Raw genomic sequence first — 20,849 nt, 5'->3', positions numbered from 1 at the left:
GACTTCAGTAGACATTTTGTAAATTTTAGGCAATATTCATAAAACTTTGAAGAAATTTTAAGTAGATGAGGTCTGAAGTTTAAACAATGATATACAACTTCTCAGAACGTATAGAACGTTTCTAGTATCTGTAACAGGAAATAAGGACAAATATTGCGAATAAGTCAAGGAACTATTTAAGTGTTTTGGAAGATCAATATAGATAGAAGCATGTAATTTTAGTTTGATAGTAATCAGGTGATAAATAAACCGCTGTGACTAATGTAATTCGGAAAGATATTCTGAAAACAAAAGACTTGGTTTCGTAACCTACCCACCGGTTTGACCATTCGCCACTCACAGAGCTAAGCATGGTATCATGGTATAATTCCGCTAAATAAAAATTAATCACAATTTTCACACCCATAAAATGACATTTTAATTGTAGTGGAGCTAATCTTCTATTAAGATCTTCCCTCTACATATCCATTACCACACAGTAACACCATCCTTGAGACCATAGACTGTTTTCTGTGACGGCAATGTATTTAATCCCCGGACAGTCTATAATATCCTTCTTTCTACCATTTTCGGGATTTTCGGTCACAAAACATCTTATTTCAATTAAGTATTTTGAACACCATTCCAAATTCCAATACATAATGCCACACAGGCAAAATTTTTCCTCCAATTTGTAATGCTCATCCTATCAAGTTTTACATAAACTTGCCTCAGGATGCAGTTACAATATCGTTTCCTTCCGATGTACATAACCCAGTTTTTAAATTAGCTCTTTATGGCTCCGGCACACCTTTTAGATCAGGAAAATTTCATAAAGTCGAAATTCGGATCCCCTTCTTTCTCACATGTTTTGCATATGTCGATCTCATTCTCTCGCACTCTTCTTCTTCTCTTAAACATCACTCCAAATTTAATTTAGCTCAATAGAATTTGGTATGCGAAAGAATGAGACAGTCATATGTAAAGCACGTGAGAAAGAGAGAGATTCGAATTTCGACTTCATGAAATTTTCCTGATCTAAAAGGTGTGCCGGAGCCATTAAAGACGAGTTTGTCAGTGGTAGACCGACAATTTTCTACTGCTCGAACTCAAAGAGAGAGCAGTCATATAATCGTCTTTTTTTCAACTTTTCACTGTTCTGGAGCTTAAACGGTAAGAGATATCGACTTCCAATCTTAGATGACTCCCAATAAAAAAAAATATCTCGACATTTTTCCCCTCGCCAACCCCCCCTCAATCCTCTCCAAAACCATGTTTTTTCGGGTTTTCTCAAAATTGGCCTAAGCTTTTTTTAATGATTGTCGGATATGTTTTAGAGGTAGTCCAGGCGAACATTTCGCCCAAATATACTTATGACTGGAAAATTCGCCATTTTGAATGATTGAAGGTCAAATGTCAACTACTTTGGAGGGCCCATTTTTCAACCGATTTGGTTAAATTTATATTTATTAGAAAGGTATTGAAATTCTGAACCCGGATGTATCGATCTTCATCGGTAATGAACCGGTTAAGTATCGATTTTGAATAATTTTTTCGAAATTTTTTTTTTACTTGACCTTAAATTTGTTCTCGAGCTAGAGGTTAAACGGTAAGAGATGTCGACTTCCGGTCTTCGATGACCCCCAATAAAAAACAATATCTCTAGATGTTTTTCCCCTTTTTCCCCTATTCCCCTCCCCTCCCCTAAAAACATGTTTTTACAGCTAAGCACAGCGAACACGAACTTCGCTTGCAAAAAAGAAAGAAGAAAATTAGCTCCTAACCAAATTCAAAACTGATGCATAAGAAAATAGAGGAATTAGTGACAAAAAATCTAAAGAAAAGATCAACTAATAATCACTGAGGAAGACACCATAAGTGTCGAAAGCTCTGGTAAAATTATGTGTTTGATTCATAGGATTTGATCAACAAATTCCGACGCTCACCGGAAGGACAGATTGTCCTGAAAAACCTAGCTCAGTTACACCACCGTCGGCTATCCCTTTAGATTTCCATCGTTTCCGTCCTGGAGGTTGGAATCGACGCTAAGACGACGATGGCCACACGGAGGGTGGGACAAAAAACAGAGATGACAATAGATAAATCAATCAATCAATAGATGAAAAAGCATTTTTCTACATTTTACTGCATTATGATGGCAAAATTTTGCCCAAAAAAATACATTAACAAAATCTGCAAAATAGTCCTGTTTACACGATTTTCTTTTATTTTTGATTTAATTTACTCATTCATCGGTCATTTGTATTTTGTTTTTCAAAAAAAATAGTATTATGTGTAAACCTAATGCAAAACATTTCAAGATTGGTCGTTTCCTTGTTTTACAAAAACAATTGCGAAACATAACTCACTTTTAGCCTCCTAATTTAGGACACGGCTTTAAAGGGTTAAAATGGGTTAAAAGAATCTCAGCTGCCATGGTTGCCATGGGCTAAAACAGGCTTATCACCAGCTTTAACTTTGGAAAGGTAATTGAGAATCGGCGATTGTTTATATACTGAGCAGAGCAATTCTACTCCTAATACTAAACATATCGCACACCACCACCCAGACTTCTACATTCTTAACAATCCCCACGTCACCCTTGTGACGTGCTTCAGGACTCTTTCCAGATTCTTCTTCTCAAAGGATGTGCTACCTCACATTCTTTGACTGAAAAACTTGAATCTGGGATTATACAGCCAGGAAATTCATAAAATTCCATAAAATCTGTATTCTTTTCTATCATTTTTCAAATGCAAGGAGGCTCCTCCAAGCCTTCACTCCAAACATGAATCTTTTATCTAATTCTTACCTGTTGAGTTGACTTTTCCACTGTAATTAAACTGACCATGGAAAGTGCACTAATTATTGAACAAATATCAATAGTTTTTATAATATTATATTGAAAATTACTCTTGTATTCTATAATTTCCAATTTGTTATGAAAACGCAATGCTGACTGATATTTAGCTTACTTGACATTTCTTGAAAAGGCCTATTCACAATAGATGCCAGCTGACCTTAATTTAAGAGTCGTCTAAAATGTTATGCTTTTACGCTGAAAACCACGAAAATTTAAATTTTAATTAACGTTTTTTGCATTGCTGTGTAAGAAGTTTTATAGACTGTTTTTTTTAATTACAGTTTGTTTCATTAAAAGCATTAAAACCATAAAAATATCGCCCCCTTCCAGTGGGAAAACATGAATTTTTCTTATCTGCCCCATCCTCCGACGCTTAACGTAATTGAAATTGATAATATTTTAATTACTTGTCGGAAAACACCACCAATTTTCGCTAATATTTAAGCGAAAGAGTGAACCATTCCATTACTAATCGAGTACCTCAGAGTAATACTGCGGTGAAAACATACTAGAACTAGAACATTTTTTGAGGAGAAAGTGAAACGACTTCAAAAATTGAAATGTAATCGAGTTTTCTCAATGCACGTGTTTTTTATTGTTTTTTATTTGTTCTCCAGAGTGTAAATAAAATTTGGTTAATAGTTCTTAAGGCCAGGATGACCTTTTTGGCCAAGAAGTGGAGTGAATATTGTTTAGTGATAAAATACAGTGCTAAGGAATGAAAAAATAAATTTCTATTATCACTGAAAAGCTCAAATCTGAGGGTTTCATTTGCGGTAAGTACATCTTGAACTTTATTTTTAGATGTCCAACCGCCGAGGGCCGCTGGAAAAAGATGTTCTTCCACAAAAGGAAGAGAATATTTTTTTCCGTTTTTTTAAGTGAACCAATTTGACCACCAATTTGATAACGAACTATCAGTTAAAAAAAAGCGTGAAGTGATTGGATTCTTTATAAAAGTGCGTGCATTGCCCGAAAACCCAGTGCCAGTTACATTCATTTTAATCAATTTGAGGAAAATTATTTTACATGAAAAATGGCGCTGATTTTTTTATTCGAACGCCCTCTCAGTAGTATTACTCTAAGTCAAGTACCCACTTTACAAGTTCTTTAACTTTGCAGTAACTTTCTGTAGCAAATAATTAGAGCTTTGACAGACCTAAGGATTAGCCGAGAAACGGCTTAGCGTAATTATATTAGAAATAATGGTTAAACTTTATTACCATAATTTTCCACTAAGTCGTCTCTCTGCTTAAGTCGTAAGTGTGTCTAGGGCATTACGTTCTGATTATTTATAGAATTCAACTAAAATTATAGCTTTATGCTTAGCGCACAATAACTTTTGTTTATAAACATGTTTTCAAAATTTCCTATAAGATAGAACGAGATGACTAGATCTAGATCTCACTCACTCTCATTGAAATGTCAAAAACATGTTTACTAAACAAAAGTTATTGTGCGTTGGGCATTAGGCTGTGTTCTTCTTTACTTTGACACCTGAAATTTGGTGGTCAATTTGGCATAATCAACACTGGTCAAATAATATCTGCAGATATCTTTAAGATTTCTGTAGAGAAAATCTACACCTCTACAGAATATCTGCAGATAATATCTGTAGATATTCTTACGAATTTTATTTGGGCTTGGGACAAAATTCGTCAGAATATTTCGGCATATTTTCTGACGAATCTCTGACGAATTTCTGTAGATATTCTGCCGATTTTCTGTAGATTTTTTCTACATTCCAGACTTTCCAGACAAGATGTGTCAGAAGAGATCGAAAAATTTTTCACTGAAGTTTGCAAAATTCAATAGAGTTATTTTTTGTGATATCACGGTGTTTATATAAAATAAAGAATTCTGCGACGCCGTGTTACAAGTAGAGAAAAGTGAAGTGAAAACTTTAAGTAGAGTATCGACCTAAATTTCGTGTTTTTGTATCATTCCATGGGCGATTTTTAAAAAATTAGTATTTTTGCTCGCATCTTTTTACTTATTTAAAATGTTTAATCGGTAATGCTTGTTAAGCAGAACATACCATTTTCTTTATAACTCCTACAGTTTCTACATAAATCAACAATATTTTTGTGAAGTAATGGACACTATGCCGATTTTCTCGGCAGAAATTCTACCGAAAATCTGTAGATTTTCTGCAGAAATTCTGCCGAAAATCTACAGATTTTCTAGCAGAAATTCAGCAGAAAATCTACAGATTTTCTCTGAATACACTGGAATATACCGTTAAAATTCAAAAAACCTCAGAGTAAAATCGGCAGGTAGAATAATGATTTGACGGGTGATTGATAGAAAAGGCCTCTTCAGAATAAATGCCTCCTCTTATTTTAAGAGCGGATATTTTATTACATTAGGAGTCGTCTAAAAAAATATTGAATTATGGTGGATGTTGAGGAGTTTTTCCCAGTCTCAAAAATTAAAAAGAAATTGTACTTATAGGTCTTTAAGAATTTAATTTAATTTTTAGTACCTAAAATTAGTCTACAGCTTTACTTCATGTTTTATTTATTGATTAAATTTCTAATATGCAAACACATTACATATTAGCAAGATCAAGGACTTCATCAATTTGTTCATCCATTTCGTCGTCAATTACAATGTCAAATTCATTACAGTCTTCTTGAGTAAGATCTGGCGAAGCGGATTCCTTAGACTTCATATCTCGTTTTCGTGAATTTACATCTTTTTCTGGACAATTCTTAGCTATATGACCTCTGGTTTTACATTTAAAGCACATTATTTGTTTCGGAGCAGTTTCTGAATTGTTAGATGGGGATTTATCAACATTACTTCGAGAACTTGAATCTGATCGTGAACCTTTGCCTTCATCATATCGAGATGACTTTTTGAGTTTTTTTGGATGATCTGGACAATGTGTCGTCCAGTGTGAACCTGACGAACATATAGCACATTTACGAGATCTTTCCTTTCTCTCGGACCTCTCCGGAGAATAAGACCTTCGTACTTTGTGTCTATCATCTGTCGATCCATCAGGAGAACGATTTCGTTTGGTGTTTGTTGATGTTGGAGTAGAATCTGCATCGAGACGTTGCATATGCTGCAAAAACTCACTAAGAGTACATGGTCCAATAGAGGAAAGAACTATCTGATGCTTTGGTTGTTCAAGACCACGAATGAGGTAGTCTTTGATAGCATCATCATCTAGTTTAATTCTCTTGGCCAATTTCACTGTGCTGTGAAAATACTCTTCAAGCGACTGAGAACGCCGCTTCTTCGCTATGAGTTTAGCATGAACATCTGATGCATCAATAGCTCTAGGGAAGTTACTTACAAGCCCTTGCTTGAAGTCTTCCCAGTCTGATATACTTTCAAGTGAATACTCAAACCAAGTCTTGGCTACACCACTCAATCTCATGGTGGCGTACAGCAAGAGATGGCAAGAGTCCCATTTGTGAATTGTTCCCAATTGTTCAATCTCACTGATCCACTCTGTAGCGTACAGATCAGAATTTTTTGCAGGATTGAACTCTCTGATTAGGAGTTCAATTTCTCTGGCTCCGAGAAGTGTGTGAACAACAAAAGTTTGTTGAGGACGTTGAATCTTCTGTTGTGATTGTTGCTGATTTTTTATTTGCTGTGGGGGTTCGTCGTTTTGCTTATTTTTTACCTGGGTATCATTTCGAACACGCGTAGTCTGCCCCGGAGACTGCTCCCGTTGCTGTGCTTGTTGTTGTGGATATTGTTGATGTTGCTGATGGTGTTGTTGACCTTGCTGCTGCTGCTGGTGTTGCTGTTGTTGCTGATTGTGTGGCGGAAACTGCTGTGGTGAAAAATTCTGTTGAGGCTGAAACTGCTGTTGCTGAAATTGATCCGGCATCATGAACTGATTTTGCTGAGGTTGAAATTGTTGTTGCCTTATCGTTTCCGCCAAGATCGATAAATATCTTGGATCAAAATTGTTATCCATTGTAAATCTTCCACAAATGATCTATCCAATTCACGAAATGTCCAGATAAGTCTGACACAAGAAAAGATACATTTCTTCATACAATATGCTAAAATTAATAACCTTTTTAACGAATTCTAATTACATTAGCCTTAGCCATTACAACGCAGATTGCCCTCAGCATTACTTGGATTTTTTTCGCCAGTTTTGATAAACTACTTAAAAGTTTATTTAAAAATCGTTCCTGACAATATTAATTCAATTCAATTCAATTTAATTTATTAATAATTCATAGGACAATCTGTCCTCTGTACAAAGGAAATACAAAAAAAATTAACTTCAAGAACAGCTCATGTGGAACACGAGGAATGCGAGGAGGAACATTATATAATATTAAGAATTCGGGTTTTTTCGTTGAATTCTAGTTTTTCTGTTATCTAAAATTAAATGGGGATGGAGACTAATGCATTGTTGTACTGGAAATCTCATTTGAGAAAGAGTAGACCAACTTTGTATCAATATATTAAAAAAAAAAATAGAATCGTTTTATGTAGTATTCCCACACTGAGAGAGAGAAGGTCCTCGACGAATTGAGTACTAGTAGCCTCTACAAACTGGAAGGAATTTAAAAAAAAATATCTTTTTGTTCGTACACTCAGCTTTCTCTGAATGCAAAATGAAATTATAGGAATATATAAAATATTTAAACTCTTTGTTTTTCTTTCTAGTTTTTGTAAATATTGAAAAAAAAACAAAAAAAAGAAAACAGTATATTTTTATAAATTCGTTATTATAATATATTTTAATAAATCTAAAAGGAATTTTAAAAATAAATAGGTGTGATTAGAAGGAATTACACCTAATATGAAATGAAACTGAAACTCAATGTTTTACGTTTACAATCTAAGTATGTAAAATTCTCACTTAAGGGGCTTATCAATATATCATATATATATTTGTAATAGTCTTTGGTAGAATATAAGGTAAAGTACCCTCACTCGACCGGTATCCTCGACTCGACCGGTAGGTCAATTTTTGAGTGTTTGATGGTCAATTTCTAAAAAATTGTCACCGATTCGTATTATTTATGGAATAATTGAACTATGAATGTTAGATCATACGCTAAATATATTATAGCAAGTAATAGCAAATATAAATCAAATAAATAATTCTACCGGTCAAGTTCAGGAACCGGTCGAGCGAGGAAACTTTCTTAAAATCAAAGCTCAACTGTTAGCTTTTCTTCTTGATAAGCTTCCCAGGATTATATCACAGGATTATTAATACGTGGGATTTCTAATGATTCATAGGAAAATCACCCCTTAATCCTTCCTAATTCCTAATCCCTACACACTTGAAAAGTCTATATTGCAACAAATTCCCTACACGTGTGTAGAAAAGAACTCTTCAATATGGACATAAATTTCTCTAGTGCCTCTAGTGTGTGAAGGCCATAAGTCAGATCTTAATGTTCACATGGAAACACTTAAAAAAAAACCTTTGGAATGCATAAATCCACTGATAATAAAAATCACTGACTAAAATGCACTGTGGAATTAGTTGGACAATCTATAGAATTCCACACTTGTATCACATGTGCAATATAATCATAATTGCTGTAGTCATTCTACGTATTTTTTATACATTCCTTTTTTATTTTAGGACTGTATAAAATTTTATGACTTTTCTTCTTTACGAGTATACAGTAGACTCTCTCTCAATTGGGCATTTGGGGCAAAAAATGTCATCCGGTTTATCGATAGATTTGGGCGTCAAAGCTTTTGTAAATTCCACAAAAAGCGCTCAATTATAAAGAATAACGATACAATAGGAAGAACTACAGCGAATTTGAGCGAATTAACTTCATAATAAAACGTGAAAATTGTCAACATTTTTTGCCCGATTGAAAAAGAGCCGATTGAGTGAGAGTCTACTGTATGACTTCACTCCAATCAACACAAAATTGCATCTCAACATTGCAACTATCATCCGCAAGAATTCTGCTTGTTAGCTGCAATAAAAGTTTCTTTTGCCATATCCAGCCTTGTTATAAAAGTCCCAAGAAAGCTTTTATAACAGTGCCTATATCTCTTTTTCCAATATTCTGTATTTCTTCAATCTGTGAGATCCATGTAACCCCCTCACAGTCAGCTTCAGAATTTTTTAGCAAAATGCACCTCTCATAAGATTGTGCATTTCATTTGAAGACAAGTAACTTTCTTAACTATGCAGAAAATTACTCAATCACATTCACTTCATGCACTTCTTTCACTCAATGACATTCACCCAAAAAATATTTACATTACTTACCTTTCCCACCAAGTTTTTCAATATTATTCTTAGGTCAATATAAAATTAAGGGTTCAATGCGTATAGTTTACGTTATTTTAATGTATATTTCGAAATAAGAACCGCAAATTTTAATAAAAATAATGCGAGACAAAAAACAGTCGAAGCCAAACACTCCGACAGCCGGATGTCAATTTATGTTATGACAGCATCAGAAGTAAAAGACCTGTTCACAATAGTCTTACGGAAGCTCTTAATATAAGAGTGGTCTAAAACTTTGATTGGCAAATTTACTTCAATGTAAACTTGTAACGGTAATTCATAAGGATATCGCACAATAAAATCGATTTTTACTCTGATGTAAAACGCTCGAAGACAAGATCCTGAATTTGATTCAGGATCCTAGGTCTTAGGTCTCTTCAGGATTGTTCTAGGTCTGTATCGAGGTTGACGCATTCTCGTGTAATGGCTTGCATAGCTTTTCTGGGGAATCTTTCTTCATTCATCATACGCTGAACATGACCACCCGTCAAATCATTGCTCTACCTGCCGATTTTACTCGGAGGTTTTTTGAATTGTAACGGTATATTCTAGTACATTTAGAGAAATTCTGTAGATTTTCGGCAGAATTTCTGCATAGGAAATCTGCATAGTCTCCATTGTCTCATCAAAAATATAGTTGATTTATCAAGAAAGTGTAGAAGTTGCAAAGAAAATGGTACGCTCTGTTTAACAAGGATTACCGATTAAATATTTTAGATAAGCAAAAAGATATAAGCAAAAATACAAATTTCTTAAAAATCGCCCATAGAATGATACAAAAACACGAAATTTAGGTCGTCACTCTGCTTAAAGTTTTCACTTCACAATTCTCAACTTATAACACGGCGTCACAGAATTCTTTATTTTATATAAACACTGTGATATCACTAAAAAACACTCTATTGAATTTTGCAAACAAAATTCAATGAAAAATATTCCTTCTTTTCAGACATAGCTGTCTGGAAAGTCTGGAATGTAGAAAAAATCTACAGAAAATCGGCAAAATATCTACAGAAATTCGTCAGAGTATGCACCAGGATTCGTCAGAAAATCTGCAAAAATTTCTGACGAATTTTGTCCCAAGCCCAAATAAAATTCGTAGGAATATCTACAGATTTCTCGGCAGATTTTCGGCAGAGGTGTAGATATTTTCTGTAGAAATCCTAAAGATATCTGACGAAATTATTTGACGGGCACCATTGAAGTTATGATCTTTTAACAAGAAGGAGCAACTCCTCAACTCTTAGTTCCTCACGAACGGCTACGTTCCACAGTCGATCTCGACGAGTGATTCTCTTAACCGCCAGAGGTACCTCATCTTGGCAGCTTGTTACCTGAGACAGACGCCTAGAATTTGGCTGGCGTCGATCTCATCTTATTACTCGCAATCTTACTCTTTCAGTCACTACCCAAATCTCATGACCTTAGATCTCTAGAACTCTAAGAAATTTCAGTAAAAATCTATAGGCAAAAAATAACGGAGTAATTGTGGAATGGAACATGGAAGGTCGAATGTTCTTGTTGGCATTTTTGCAGCGGGGTAGACCCACTCTCACTGAGCCAGTGCTTTATAGTATTTAGGACGTCTGACATTCAGAAAATGAAAAAAGGGACTATTGAAAATTCTTTACTCGTGTTCTGTCTAATCATGTGTGTTTACCGTTTGTAAAATATTTGGAAATAAAGTGAATAAGGTGTGTGTGATAAATTAATTCGCCTGCAATTTATATTTGTAGAAAAATCAAGCAATGAATTGAGGCTTACCTTTTAAATCTTAACGTTAAGGCCTTGAATAATGCTTAGACTTGGAGTTAGCTGCGAACTAAGGCTTAAGGGCAAAACCTCCTTATCCTCTGTCAAACGTCAGACGGGATTCCACATGCCAGTGGAAGTAACGGTCTTTGTAGCATGTAGGTAGATTCTCAAGACTAGTTAAATAATTCCACTCAACTATACTTAATTTGTATTCATTTTCTATGTCACATAATTTTATTTATTCTGTCAACACATTATCTACATCCGTTTCATCAAAAAGTAATTCAGTGAACTTTTGTAAATCCTTTTCAGTAACCCATTTCTTCAGTTGGTTGGAAGGAAAAATCTTATTAAATCGTTTCGAAGTAATTTGTGTATATGGTGTATCGGTGATAAGACATCGTCCACGTGGCAAGACTTTCTTTATGATGTACGGTCCACGATAGCAAGGTACTGTTACATGGGTGTCTTGAAAGACCTTATGGTAAGCCAAGACAAGATCACCAGGATTGAAGGTCGCGGATGGTTCTGGTGTTTCTTCAATGTCCCCGGATTTAGTATGACTTTCTTCAGTAACCTCTTCAGTATCTTCCTTGGCACTCTCATCACAAACCTCTTCGTCAACAGATTTCTTCAAACATTCTAGATCACTTTTAATAGCTTCATATAGTTTGTCAAAGAGTTTCTTTTTTGGATCATATTGTAAAAGTCTATATTGGAATTGGCTATTTGGCCCATGACGTTGTTCATTGTTATAAGACATTTGAAGTTCTTGCAATTTTTCATCCCAATTTGTTTCTTGATCATTAGTCAAAAGTTCGGAGACTTTATTGTTAAGAGGTTCAAATTTTTTGCTCAGATTATCAAGAGCCACTGTTGCATCGTTAGGTACCAGAACATGTTGGATACCATTGTCTTTGCAGTATTTTTTGAAGTCTTCAGTTTTGAAGATCTCACTATCTTTACTAACCACAACATATGGCATTCCGAAGTATTCGGCAATCAAATCAATGACTTTCATAGCAATATTCATTGTTGGATCAGTGACGGCTTTCAGTACCATGAACTTTGTGCAGCCATCAACCACAGAAAAGACGTACTGACTATTCTTGGGAGTCTTCGGGAAAGCACCACAAAAGTCTACGCATGTCGTATGAAAGGGAATTGGCGTATCCTGTGATGTGTAGATATCATGAAGAGTGTCCTCTGGATTAAATTTACGAATTGAGCAAAATGTACAAATCTTTAGGTATTTTCGGATGTAAGTATTCATACGTGAAAACCAATAGATCTTCTTGATTTCCTTTGTGCACTTTTCTGCGCTCAAATGACCGTTAGAAATGTGAAAACTCTCAGCAATTTTGTAACGTTCATACTTTGGAACTACAAAGCGTAGACCATCTTTCTGACATGAGTACAATCTTCCATTCATAAGTCGGAAACTACTTTTTACAATTAACTCCAAATTGTCCCTTTTTATGATTCCCTTGAGAATTTGTCGATAACGAAAAATCATAGGATCTTTGTTTTGTAAGGCAATCACCCAATCTTTTTCGTCATCTTCTCTCATTGACTCTTTATTTTCCTTTGAGTCTTCATGACTTTCAGGAATTGGGGAATCAATATGTTCAGGATCATCATCATTGTCTTCATCAGTCAATTTTTGCGGTGAATTGGGAAATTTAGGCTTACTATCAGATTGACCATCAGAATTATTCGGAATTGTCGGGCAAACATATGCCAAATGATCTTCTGACTCGCAGATAGGGCATTTTTGGCGACGGTTTTTCTTTTTAATTGCCTGAAGAGCAACTGATGCAAAGTTATCTTTCTCTAACTTCTCGGAAGATTTGTTCGGAGTTTGGCGACTCTTTGATGTCGAAGTTTTTGAACGATCCGACGTAATTTCCTGAGACTTTTCTTTGATAGACGATGGTTGACCCATTGAAGATGCTTGAGAATCTCCTTCAAGACGTTGCATATGTTGTAAAAACTCACCAAGACTACACGGTCCGATTGAGGACAGAATTAATTGATGTTTAGGCTGTTCGAGTCCACGAATAAGATAATCTTTGATAGAATCATCACTTAACTTGATTCTCTTTCCCAACTGCACGGTTGTATGGAAATACTCTTCAAGCATTTCAACGGAACGTCGCTTCTTTGCAATGAGCTTCGAGTGAACTTCAGCCGCATCGATAGTCCTTGGAAAATTTCCCATCAATCCCTTTTTAAAATCGTCCCAGTTATTTATAGACTTAATTGAATATTGATACCAATATTTCGCAATACCACCCAGTCTCATGGATGCATACAACAACTTGTGACCAGAATCCCAATTGTGGATTAGTCCTAGTTGTTCAATTTCCCTGATCCACTCTGTAGCGTATAAATCTTTATTTTTTGAAGGATCGAACTCCCTTATAAGGAGCTTAAGTTCCAAAGAACTGAAACTTGTGTGAATGACATTATCATCTTCTTGGGGGTCTTGGTCTTGTTCATCTTTATGATATACTCCACGTAACTCATCGCGTTTCTTCATACAACGGGCCAACATGGAAAAATATCTTGGATTGAAGGTATTATCTGCCATTTCTTTTTTAATGAAGCTTTGTTACAAAATCTTTTAAATAGTTTCTTTTTCAATGTATACAAAGTTTTTCTTTAATATGCGATGCACATCATATACAAAGGATATCACATAAGTACTGCAAACTGCAAATGAAAAGGATTAAAAGGAAACTTTTTCGTTGCTTAAGAAACACGGTAAAAGCTTAGATATGTAAATAATGAAAGAGAATTCACTGTGAAATGTTTGCAAATTACAAGCGGAAATTTTGATTTCTTTTTTTTAATGATCCTTTTCCGGCTGGTTATTTATATGATATAATGTAAATAAACCAGAGCCTCAAGCATTTCTTTTTAGTTTTACGTATTAGAACTTTTTAATAACCGAAGCGGTTACCACTTATGAATTTGGTTTCTGAAATACAATCGGCTTTGGAGCAATTTAGGTTGAAAATGTAGTCAATTTCATTGCACATGCTTTCATAAACACTTAATTGATATCCTGCACTCTGCACTACTATTTTTTTTAAGTTTTGTTAATTGTTTTGAATTATTTTGTTAAGTTCTTGTAAATGCATTGGTTCTAGAGTTATTGAAGATGGTATAGTACTGACGGTTACTATTTGAATTGCTCATTCGAAATGGCGGATTCCGAATCGGCGAAACTCCGGAACTGGATAACTTCGCGTCATACATTTTTTCGTCGTAACTTTTGAGCGAGCTGTCATCGTGGCGGCAGTGAAAATTTTCTTGGTCAGTGATTTTTTATAATTATCTTAGTTATCTTGGCGAATTGCCTTAATAAAATTAGTTGCTGAAGTAGACAAGATTGCGTTTGTCATCATGCCGTTGCAGAAATTGACAGGAATCAAGAATTTGGTCATTTATCGCCGGATTCTAATCATCTATCCATTCCTCCATTCATTCATCAAGGGGTCAATCATTTCACCGTATATATCCTCATCACACATTTATCATCACCATAGGTATCTTTCACAATCCTTAAGGGGTCTTTCATTCTATCCAGCACATACATAACGCAATTCAATTACAATCACAGGTAAACATACTATAAGATAATCTTAATTATCATGCCCTTGCAAGGAGTTAAAAAATTTGGTCGCTTCTTGCTGTTGATCAGAATTCATTCCACCCCTTTCTCCTTTTTGGGAATCATTCATTCTAAGGTACACATGCTTGACAAAGCTACATTGCAATCGCAGGTATAAATATTAGTAATGATATTTCAGATCAAAAGGGTTTAATTTTTTTTAAACCGTTTAAATTTAAACTCTGGGAATTATAAAGCCTAATTCCTAATAATAATAACCTAATCATCTTAATATTGAAACCTTAGTAATTTCCATGGTCAAAACTCTGTTATTAAAACGCAAATGATAGCATATACAACCAGTAATTAGATAGTTCTGTTGCGATCTACGTAAAGTACACTCAACTCTCCGATATTCTGATAATTGATACCGAAAATGATATTTGTAATTGTTTCCTGTTTCATTACTGTTACCATTTCGGATTACTGATGCATCCAGGCCACAATTGGGCTCCTTATGCTTCCCCACTCCTATTCTATCTTATCCCCCGATACGGGCAACTGCTTCATATCACAGCTCTGTGGGCAAGTAGTGCCGCTACTATATCACAGCAGCCCATATCAGTGTGTGTTTGGGATCAGTGACAGTGAATATTTTTATCGACTGAAGTATCATTTTCATGTTGAAACTCGTTCTCGTACCAGCCTCTCTTGTTTTAGGCGTTTCACTTTTTTGTCAATCATTGGCATTACTATTCATTCATTCACTGGACGAATTCAAAGCCGATATGGCATGAGCAATCTTTTTCTGCTGCTGCTCAGCTTTGAACCCGAGACCTCACAGTCATAGAGCCACTACTCTATCCACTGACCCACTTGAGGCTCTTGAAAAACAGTAAATCATCTAAAATCCATAAAAAATCAATTTTTTTGTGGATAATACCAAATTATACAATAACCAATAATAATTCAACTTTCAATTTTTCAATTTGTTACACAGATTTAATTTATTGTTACAACTCATCCTTTACATCAGACTCATTAAAAAGCAATTCATTGAATTTTTCCAAGTCCTCTTCAGTAACCCATTTCTTCAGTAGGTTAGAAGGAAAAATCTTATTGAATCGTTTTGAAGTAATTTGTGTGAGTAATGTATCAGTAACTAGACATCGTCCACGTGGCAAGATTTTCTTTATGATGTACGGTCCACGATAACAAGAAACAGTTTCATGGGAATCCTCAAAAATTGTATGTTTAGCCAAAACTAGGTCATCAGGATTGAAGGTCGCAGATGGTTCTGATGTTTCCTCGATGTTCTCAGATTTCGTGTCGCTTTCTTCAGTAATTTCTTCAACATTGTCTATGGAAGTATCGTCAGATACCTGCTCTTCAACGGATTCCTTCAAGTCTTTTCGATCAGATTTAATCGCTTGGTATAATTTGTCAGTGAAAGAATTTCTTGGGCTATATTGAAGGAGTCTATTTTGATAACTTTTTAATATATCATGTTGGGACTGGGTGTTATAAGACATTTGAAGTTCTTTCAATTTTTCATCCCAACTTGTTTCTTGATCCCTAGTTACCAGTTCGGAAACCCCGTTAGTAACAGTTAAAAACTTTTTTCTCAAATTATCAAGAGCCCCTGATGCATCGTTGGGTACCAGAACATGTTGGATACCATTGTCTTTGCAGTACTTTTTGAAGTCTTCAGTTTTGAAGATCTCACTATCTTTACTAACCACGACATATGGCATTCCGAAGTATTCGGCAATCAAATCAATGACTTTCATAGCAATATTCATTGTTGGATCAGCGACGGCTTTCAGTACCATGAACTTTGTGCAGCTATCAATCACAGAAAAGACGTATTGACTATTCTTGGGAGTCTTCGGGAAAGCACCACAAAAGTCTACGCATATCGTATGAAAGGGAATTGGTGTGTATTGCCCCGTGTAGATATCATGTAGAGTTTCATTCGGTTCCATTTTTCGAATTGAACACAAAGTGCAATTCTTCATGAATTTTTTAACAAGATTGGCTAAAGGTACAAAGGAATATATTTTTCTTATGTCTGTGATAGATTTTTCTGCGCTCAAATGGCCATTAGATGCGTGAAAACTGGATACAATCTCATAACGATCATATTGTGGTACTACAAATCGCAGACCATCTTTCTGACATGAGTATAGTCTTCCATTTATTAATCGAAAACCTTTCTTCACATCGACCTTCATTTTGTCTTTCTTTATGATTCCCTTGAGAATTTGACGATATCGAAAAATCGTAGGGTCTTTGTTTTGTAAAGCAATCACCCAATCTTTTTCGTCATCTTCTCTCGTTGACTTTTTGTTTTCCTTCAAGTCTTCATGACTTTCAGAATTTGAGGAATTAATATGTTCAGGATCATCATCATTGTCTTCACCCGTTAACTTCTGAGGTGAATTGGGTGATTTAGGCTTACTATCAGATTGACCATCAGAATTATTCGGAATTGTCGGGCAAATATTCGCCAAATGATCTTCTGACTCGCAGATAAAGGACTTGCGGCGATGTATTTTATTTGTAACTGCCTGAGGAGCAAGTAATATATCGTAATCTTTTTCTAACTTCTCAGTAGGTTTTTCCCTATCGGTTTTAATCGGAGATCGGTGCTTCTGTAATATCGAAGCTTTTAAACGATCCGATGTAATTTCTTGAGACTTTTCTTTGGTAGACGATGGTTGACGCATTGAAGATGCTTGAGAATCTCCTTCAAGACGTTGCATATGTTGTAAAAACTCACCAAGACTACACGGTCCGATTGAGGATAGAATTAATTGATGTTTAGGCTGTTCGAGTCCTCGAATAAGATAATCTTTGATAGAATCATCACTTAACTTGATTCTCTTTCCCAACTGCACGGTTGTATGGAAATACTCTTCAAGCATTTGAACGGAACGTCGCTTCTTTGCAATGAGCTTCGAGTGAACATCAGCCGCATCGATAGTCCTTGGAAAATTTCCCATCAATCCCTTCTTAAAATCGTCCCAGTTATTTATAGACTTAATTGAATATTGATACCAATACTTCGCAATACCACCCAGTCTCATGGATGCATACAACAACTTGTGACCAGAATCCCAATTGTGGATTAGTCCTAGTTGTTCAATTTCTCTGATCCACTCTGTAGCGTATAAATCCTTATTTTTTGAAGGATTGAATTCTCTTATAAGGAGTTTAAGTTCCAAAGAACTGAAACATGTGTGAATGACACTATCATCTTCTTGAGGGTCTTGGTCTTGTTCATCTTTCTGATATACTCCACGTAACTCATCGCGTTTCTTCATACAACGGGCCAACATGGAAAAATATCTTGGATTGAAGGTATTATCTGCCATTTCTCAAAAATTAACTAAAATTTCCAAAAAGTTCTTTGTGATCTCCTCTTTGAATTATATGGGAAAATTCTTTCAATTGCGAAGTAGATTACTCGTATTTTATAATGTCCAATTAAATGAGCAGTGAATTACTGCTAACTGTGAAAGAAACAAGTTCATAGGATGTACGATATGTAATTGACTTTAGGAAACAAAAATTTAAGGCAATATTAAGAAAAAATAAGAGAAATAACTATAGATTTTCACGTATGAATTATCCAGAGCCCCAGTTATTTTAAAATTTTTAAAATTTAACTTTGAAAACATCTTGGTTTCCAAAATGAAAAGTTTCTGTAAAAGAATTACAAAATGTGGTCTACAATTTTGCGAGTAACTTTAAACTGAGAGCGAGTTTGATTAAGTACTTTAAAATGGGGTTTGAAATAATTTGTTTTATAATATAGTTCTATGTAAGTACTTTGAATTTTGGTCATGAATAAAATTCAATTCAATGCAATTATTTGGATATGACGGTCTTTAACTGCCCCGGAGAAGTATTTTAGTATGTTCCGGGTTTTCTGAGTCACTGTTAATGTCAGAGGTTTAAAGGCGTCTACACATTGGGAGCAATTTTCGTCAAAAATTGCGTTTTTGACAGAAATTTGACGTTTCAACTTTCAACACTGCAGGAAATTTCCTTCAAAAAAGCAATTTTTGACAAAAATTGCTCCCAATGTGTAGAGGCCATAAGAGATTAGGCTGAATAGGCCTTAGCCAAGACACAAACCTTCGGCCAGCTTCAAGGAGGTGAGATTTTCATGTTTTTGATGTTAGTAACTGTCGGTATTTGTCCCACTTGCTCAGTATGATTATTCTGGATTTTTGGAGATCCCAGTCGTAGAAACAATTTGCAAATTGAATTTTTATTGTGATCGGGAAAAGGTTCCACTCTCTTTTGGACAGATCGTTAGGGTAGATTGTAGATTGTATAGGAAGCATGATTCGATCTATGGACCGCATACACCTAGGCTCTATTTGAGCCCCTTATATCTACCCAACAAACCTTACTTTAGTTCTTTTCAAAGACTGTCTAAACCGTCTAAACTGCAGAATGCTCTGAACTACCGCTTTTTTAACGTCTTTCAGTGTCAGTAATTCTTTCTTAAAAATCTTAATTCTCTGGCTTGAAAATTTGAAATAGTAGCACAAAAATATGTTCTACTGTTTCCAGACTCTCTTCAGAACCCCTGCAAGTTGAGATAACGTCTACACCCAACTTTACGAGATGGAAATTTTAGCTAATGTCCTTTGTTAAGTCTTATAATTTCTCTCAAATTCCCCCTGTTAAATAGGAGTTGCGATCTGTTTAAATCTAATTCATATAGAGTACATTTACATTGCAATAAAATATTTCCATATAAACCCACAACAGCTATATTTTGTGAGTTCCAGTATATGTTAAACCTCGTTTGAAGTGTGTCAGGAACTGATATGAACGAGCTTAGTCGTATCCAAACTTTAGTCTTTAGTCGTAAGTGTGTCTATGAGACATTATTGTCATCAAGTCCTCTTGCCATCGATGTAACCCGTTTTTGGCGAAGACTAATTTAATTTTTACACCTCGATATGATTAAAAAAAAACATAAGTCACTTGAAAAACCTTATTTGTTTCAAATAAATGCAACATTCCTCTTGATCAGTCAGTTCTTAATTTTAACAACAAAATGCATAAGACGGGAAAGACGATTCCGAATTTTATGAAAATCACTTTTACTAGCATGCACATTAAATGTTCAAAGAGGCAAGACTTCTCTAAAAATTCGGAAATATGCAGCTTTTCCTAAACTTATTGAGTCAGATAGTTTGGAAACAATCGAAGTGTGGTTTCATCAAGTACAAGCCATATAGTAAGGTGGGGTAACCGGATCGTTTTCCGAAGAGTGCTACTTAAACGCTTGTTTTCGGACTGATGAAATTCTTTTTTACTCTAAATCCATAGAATTATTCACTGTTTCATTCAGAAACATAATATAAAAAAATTATCAAAAATATTAAAGAAAATTTATAAAATAATGATAATACTGAAATAAGTCAGCATGCACTAACTGGGTCGCCTTTTCGCTAATTCGCTTTTAATTAAACTTTTGGATTTAAAATACTTTTTCACACGGAAAAAACAATAAATGTTTTCAATCAACCAGCTGTCGTTAGCGAAAATATCACTGCTAGAAAATGTTTAGTGAAGAACCCAGCTGGCACAAGATTGAAATGAGTCGATTACACTCACTTATTTAATGGATAAAAATATTATTTTTCCTTTTTCTCAAACTTGAATAGTTATATTACGTTACTGCAGTGACTATATTACGGAAATAAAAATAAAAATATTATTTTAAGTGGATTAGTCATAAACGATCCAGATAGCGAAGCGCCCAGATTAGCACACTTGACTATATGCATTCTCAACGGAATGCTAAATTGCTTAGTGGAGATTTTCTTGAATATAGAAAACTTGATAAATGAATGTTTAATTCCCGGTTATGGTTAACAAACAAAATTATTGTGAGATGACCGTTTTCAATTGGATTGTAGTAAGAGTTGTAAGAAGTTTTAAATGCTTGGGGCTCTGGCTATAGCCCGGATCAGATATTGTGAAATACTTATAAGGACTATACGGACTATACGTTCGTCCCTTAAAGAAATATCTCATAAAAACAATTCATTCTTACCATTTTGTTGTATGCTCTCTAACTTATATTCATTCACTGATTGAAGATATATTGAACAATAATCATTGTATGATATAATTTAATTAATTATAGCTGATATTTTTGTCAAATTCTTCTGATTTATTCACTAAACGCAACCAAAACAAAACACTACTAGCAGTGACAGCTCTAAATGAATAAAGGCCCATTCACAATAAGACTACTTCGCTTCTTTTAAAGTAAAAGTCGTCTAATTCAAATTATTTTGTATTACTGGATATTTTATAAATGTTTTACATGTGATTAATATTTGTTT

The 20,849-nt window shown here is 34.8% G+C and overlaps 2 protein-coding genes across 3 annotated transcripts; both read right to left on the bottom strand.

The window, feature by feature from the left end:
• Positions 1-5,284: 5,284 nt before the first annotated feature.
• LOC129802014 (uncharacterized) lies at positions 5,285-9,250 on the bottom strand. The gene is made up of 2 exons (XM_055847547.1): positions 9,075-9,250; positions 5,285-6,836 (listed from the first exon to the last, which is right to left on the bottom strand). Exon 2 carries the CDS (start codon positions 6,783-6,785, stop codon positions 5,394-5,396), a length of 1,392 nt encoding a protein of 463 aa, XP_055703522.1. The 5' UTR covers positions 6,786-6,836; positions 9,075-9,250; the 3' UTR covers positions 5,285-5,393.
• Positions 9,251-11,065: 1,815 nt separating this feature from the next.
• LOC129801131 (uncharacterized) lies at positions 11,066-20,732 on the bottom strand. 2 transcript variants are annotated; one of them, XM_055845897.1, is made up of 2 exons: positions 20,555-20,732; positions 11,066-13,565 (listed from the first exon to the last, which is right to left on the bottom strand). In XM_055845897.1, exon 2 carries the CDS (start codon positions 13,441-13,443, stop codon positions 11,089-11,091), a length of 2,355 nt encoding a protein of 784 aa, XP_055701872.1. In that variant the 5' UTR covers positions 13,444-13,565; positions 20,555-20,732; the 3' UTR covers positions 11,066-11,088. The 2 variants fall into 2 exon arrangements, with proteins under 2 accessions (XP_055701872.1, XP_055701870.1); XM_055845895.1 differs by lacking the exon at positions 11,066-13,565 and adding an exon at positions 15,417-17,984.
• Between the last annotated feature and the right edge of the window lie 117 nt (positions 20,733-20,849).

This window comes from Phlebotomus papatasi, chromosome 2 (assembly GCF_024763615.1).
Source record: "Phlebotomus papatasi isolate M1 chromosome 2, Ppap_2.1, whole genome shotgun sequence".
NCBI classification, from domain to species: Eukaryota; Metazoa; Arthropoda; class Insecta; order Diptera; family Psychodidae; genus Phlebotomus; species Phlebotomus papatasi.
This window is presented reverse-complemented; position numbering and strand designations above follow the sequence as displayed.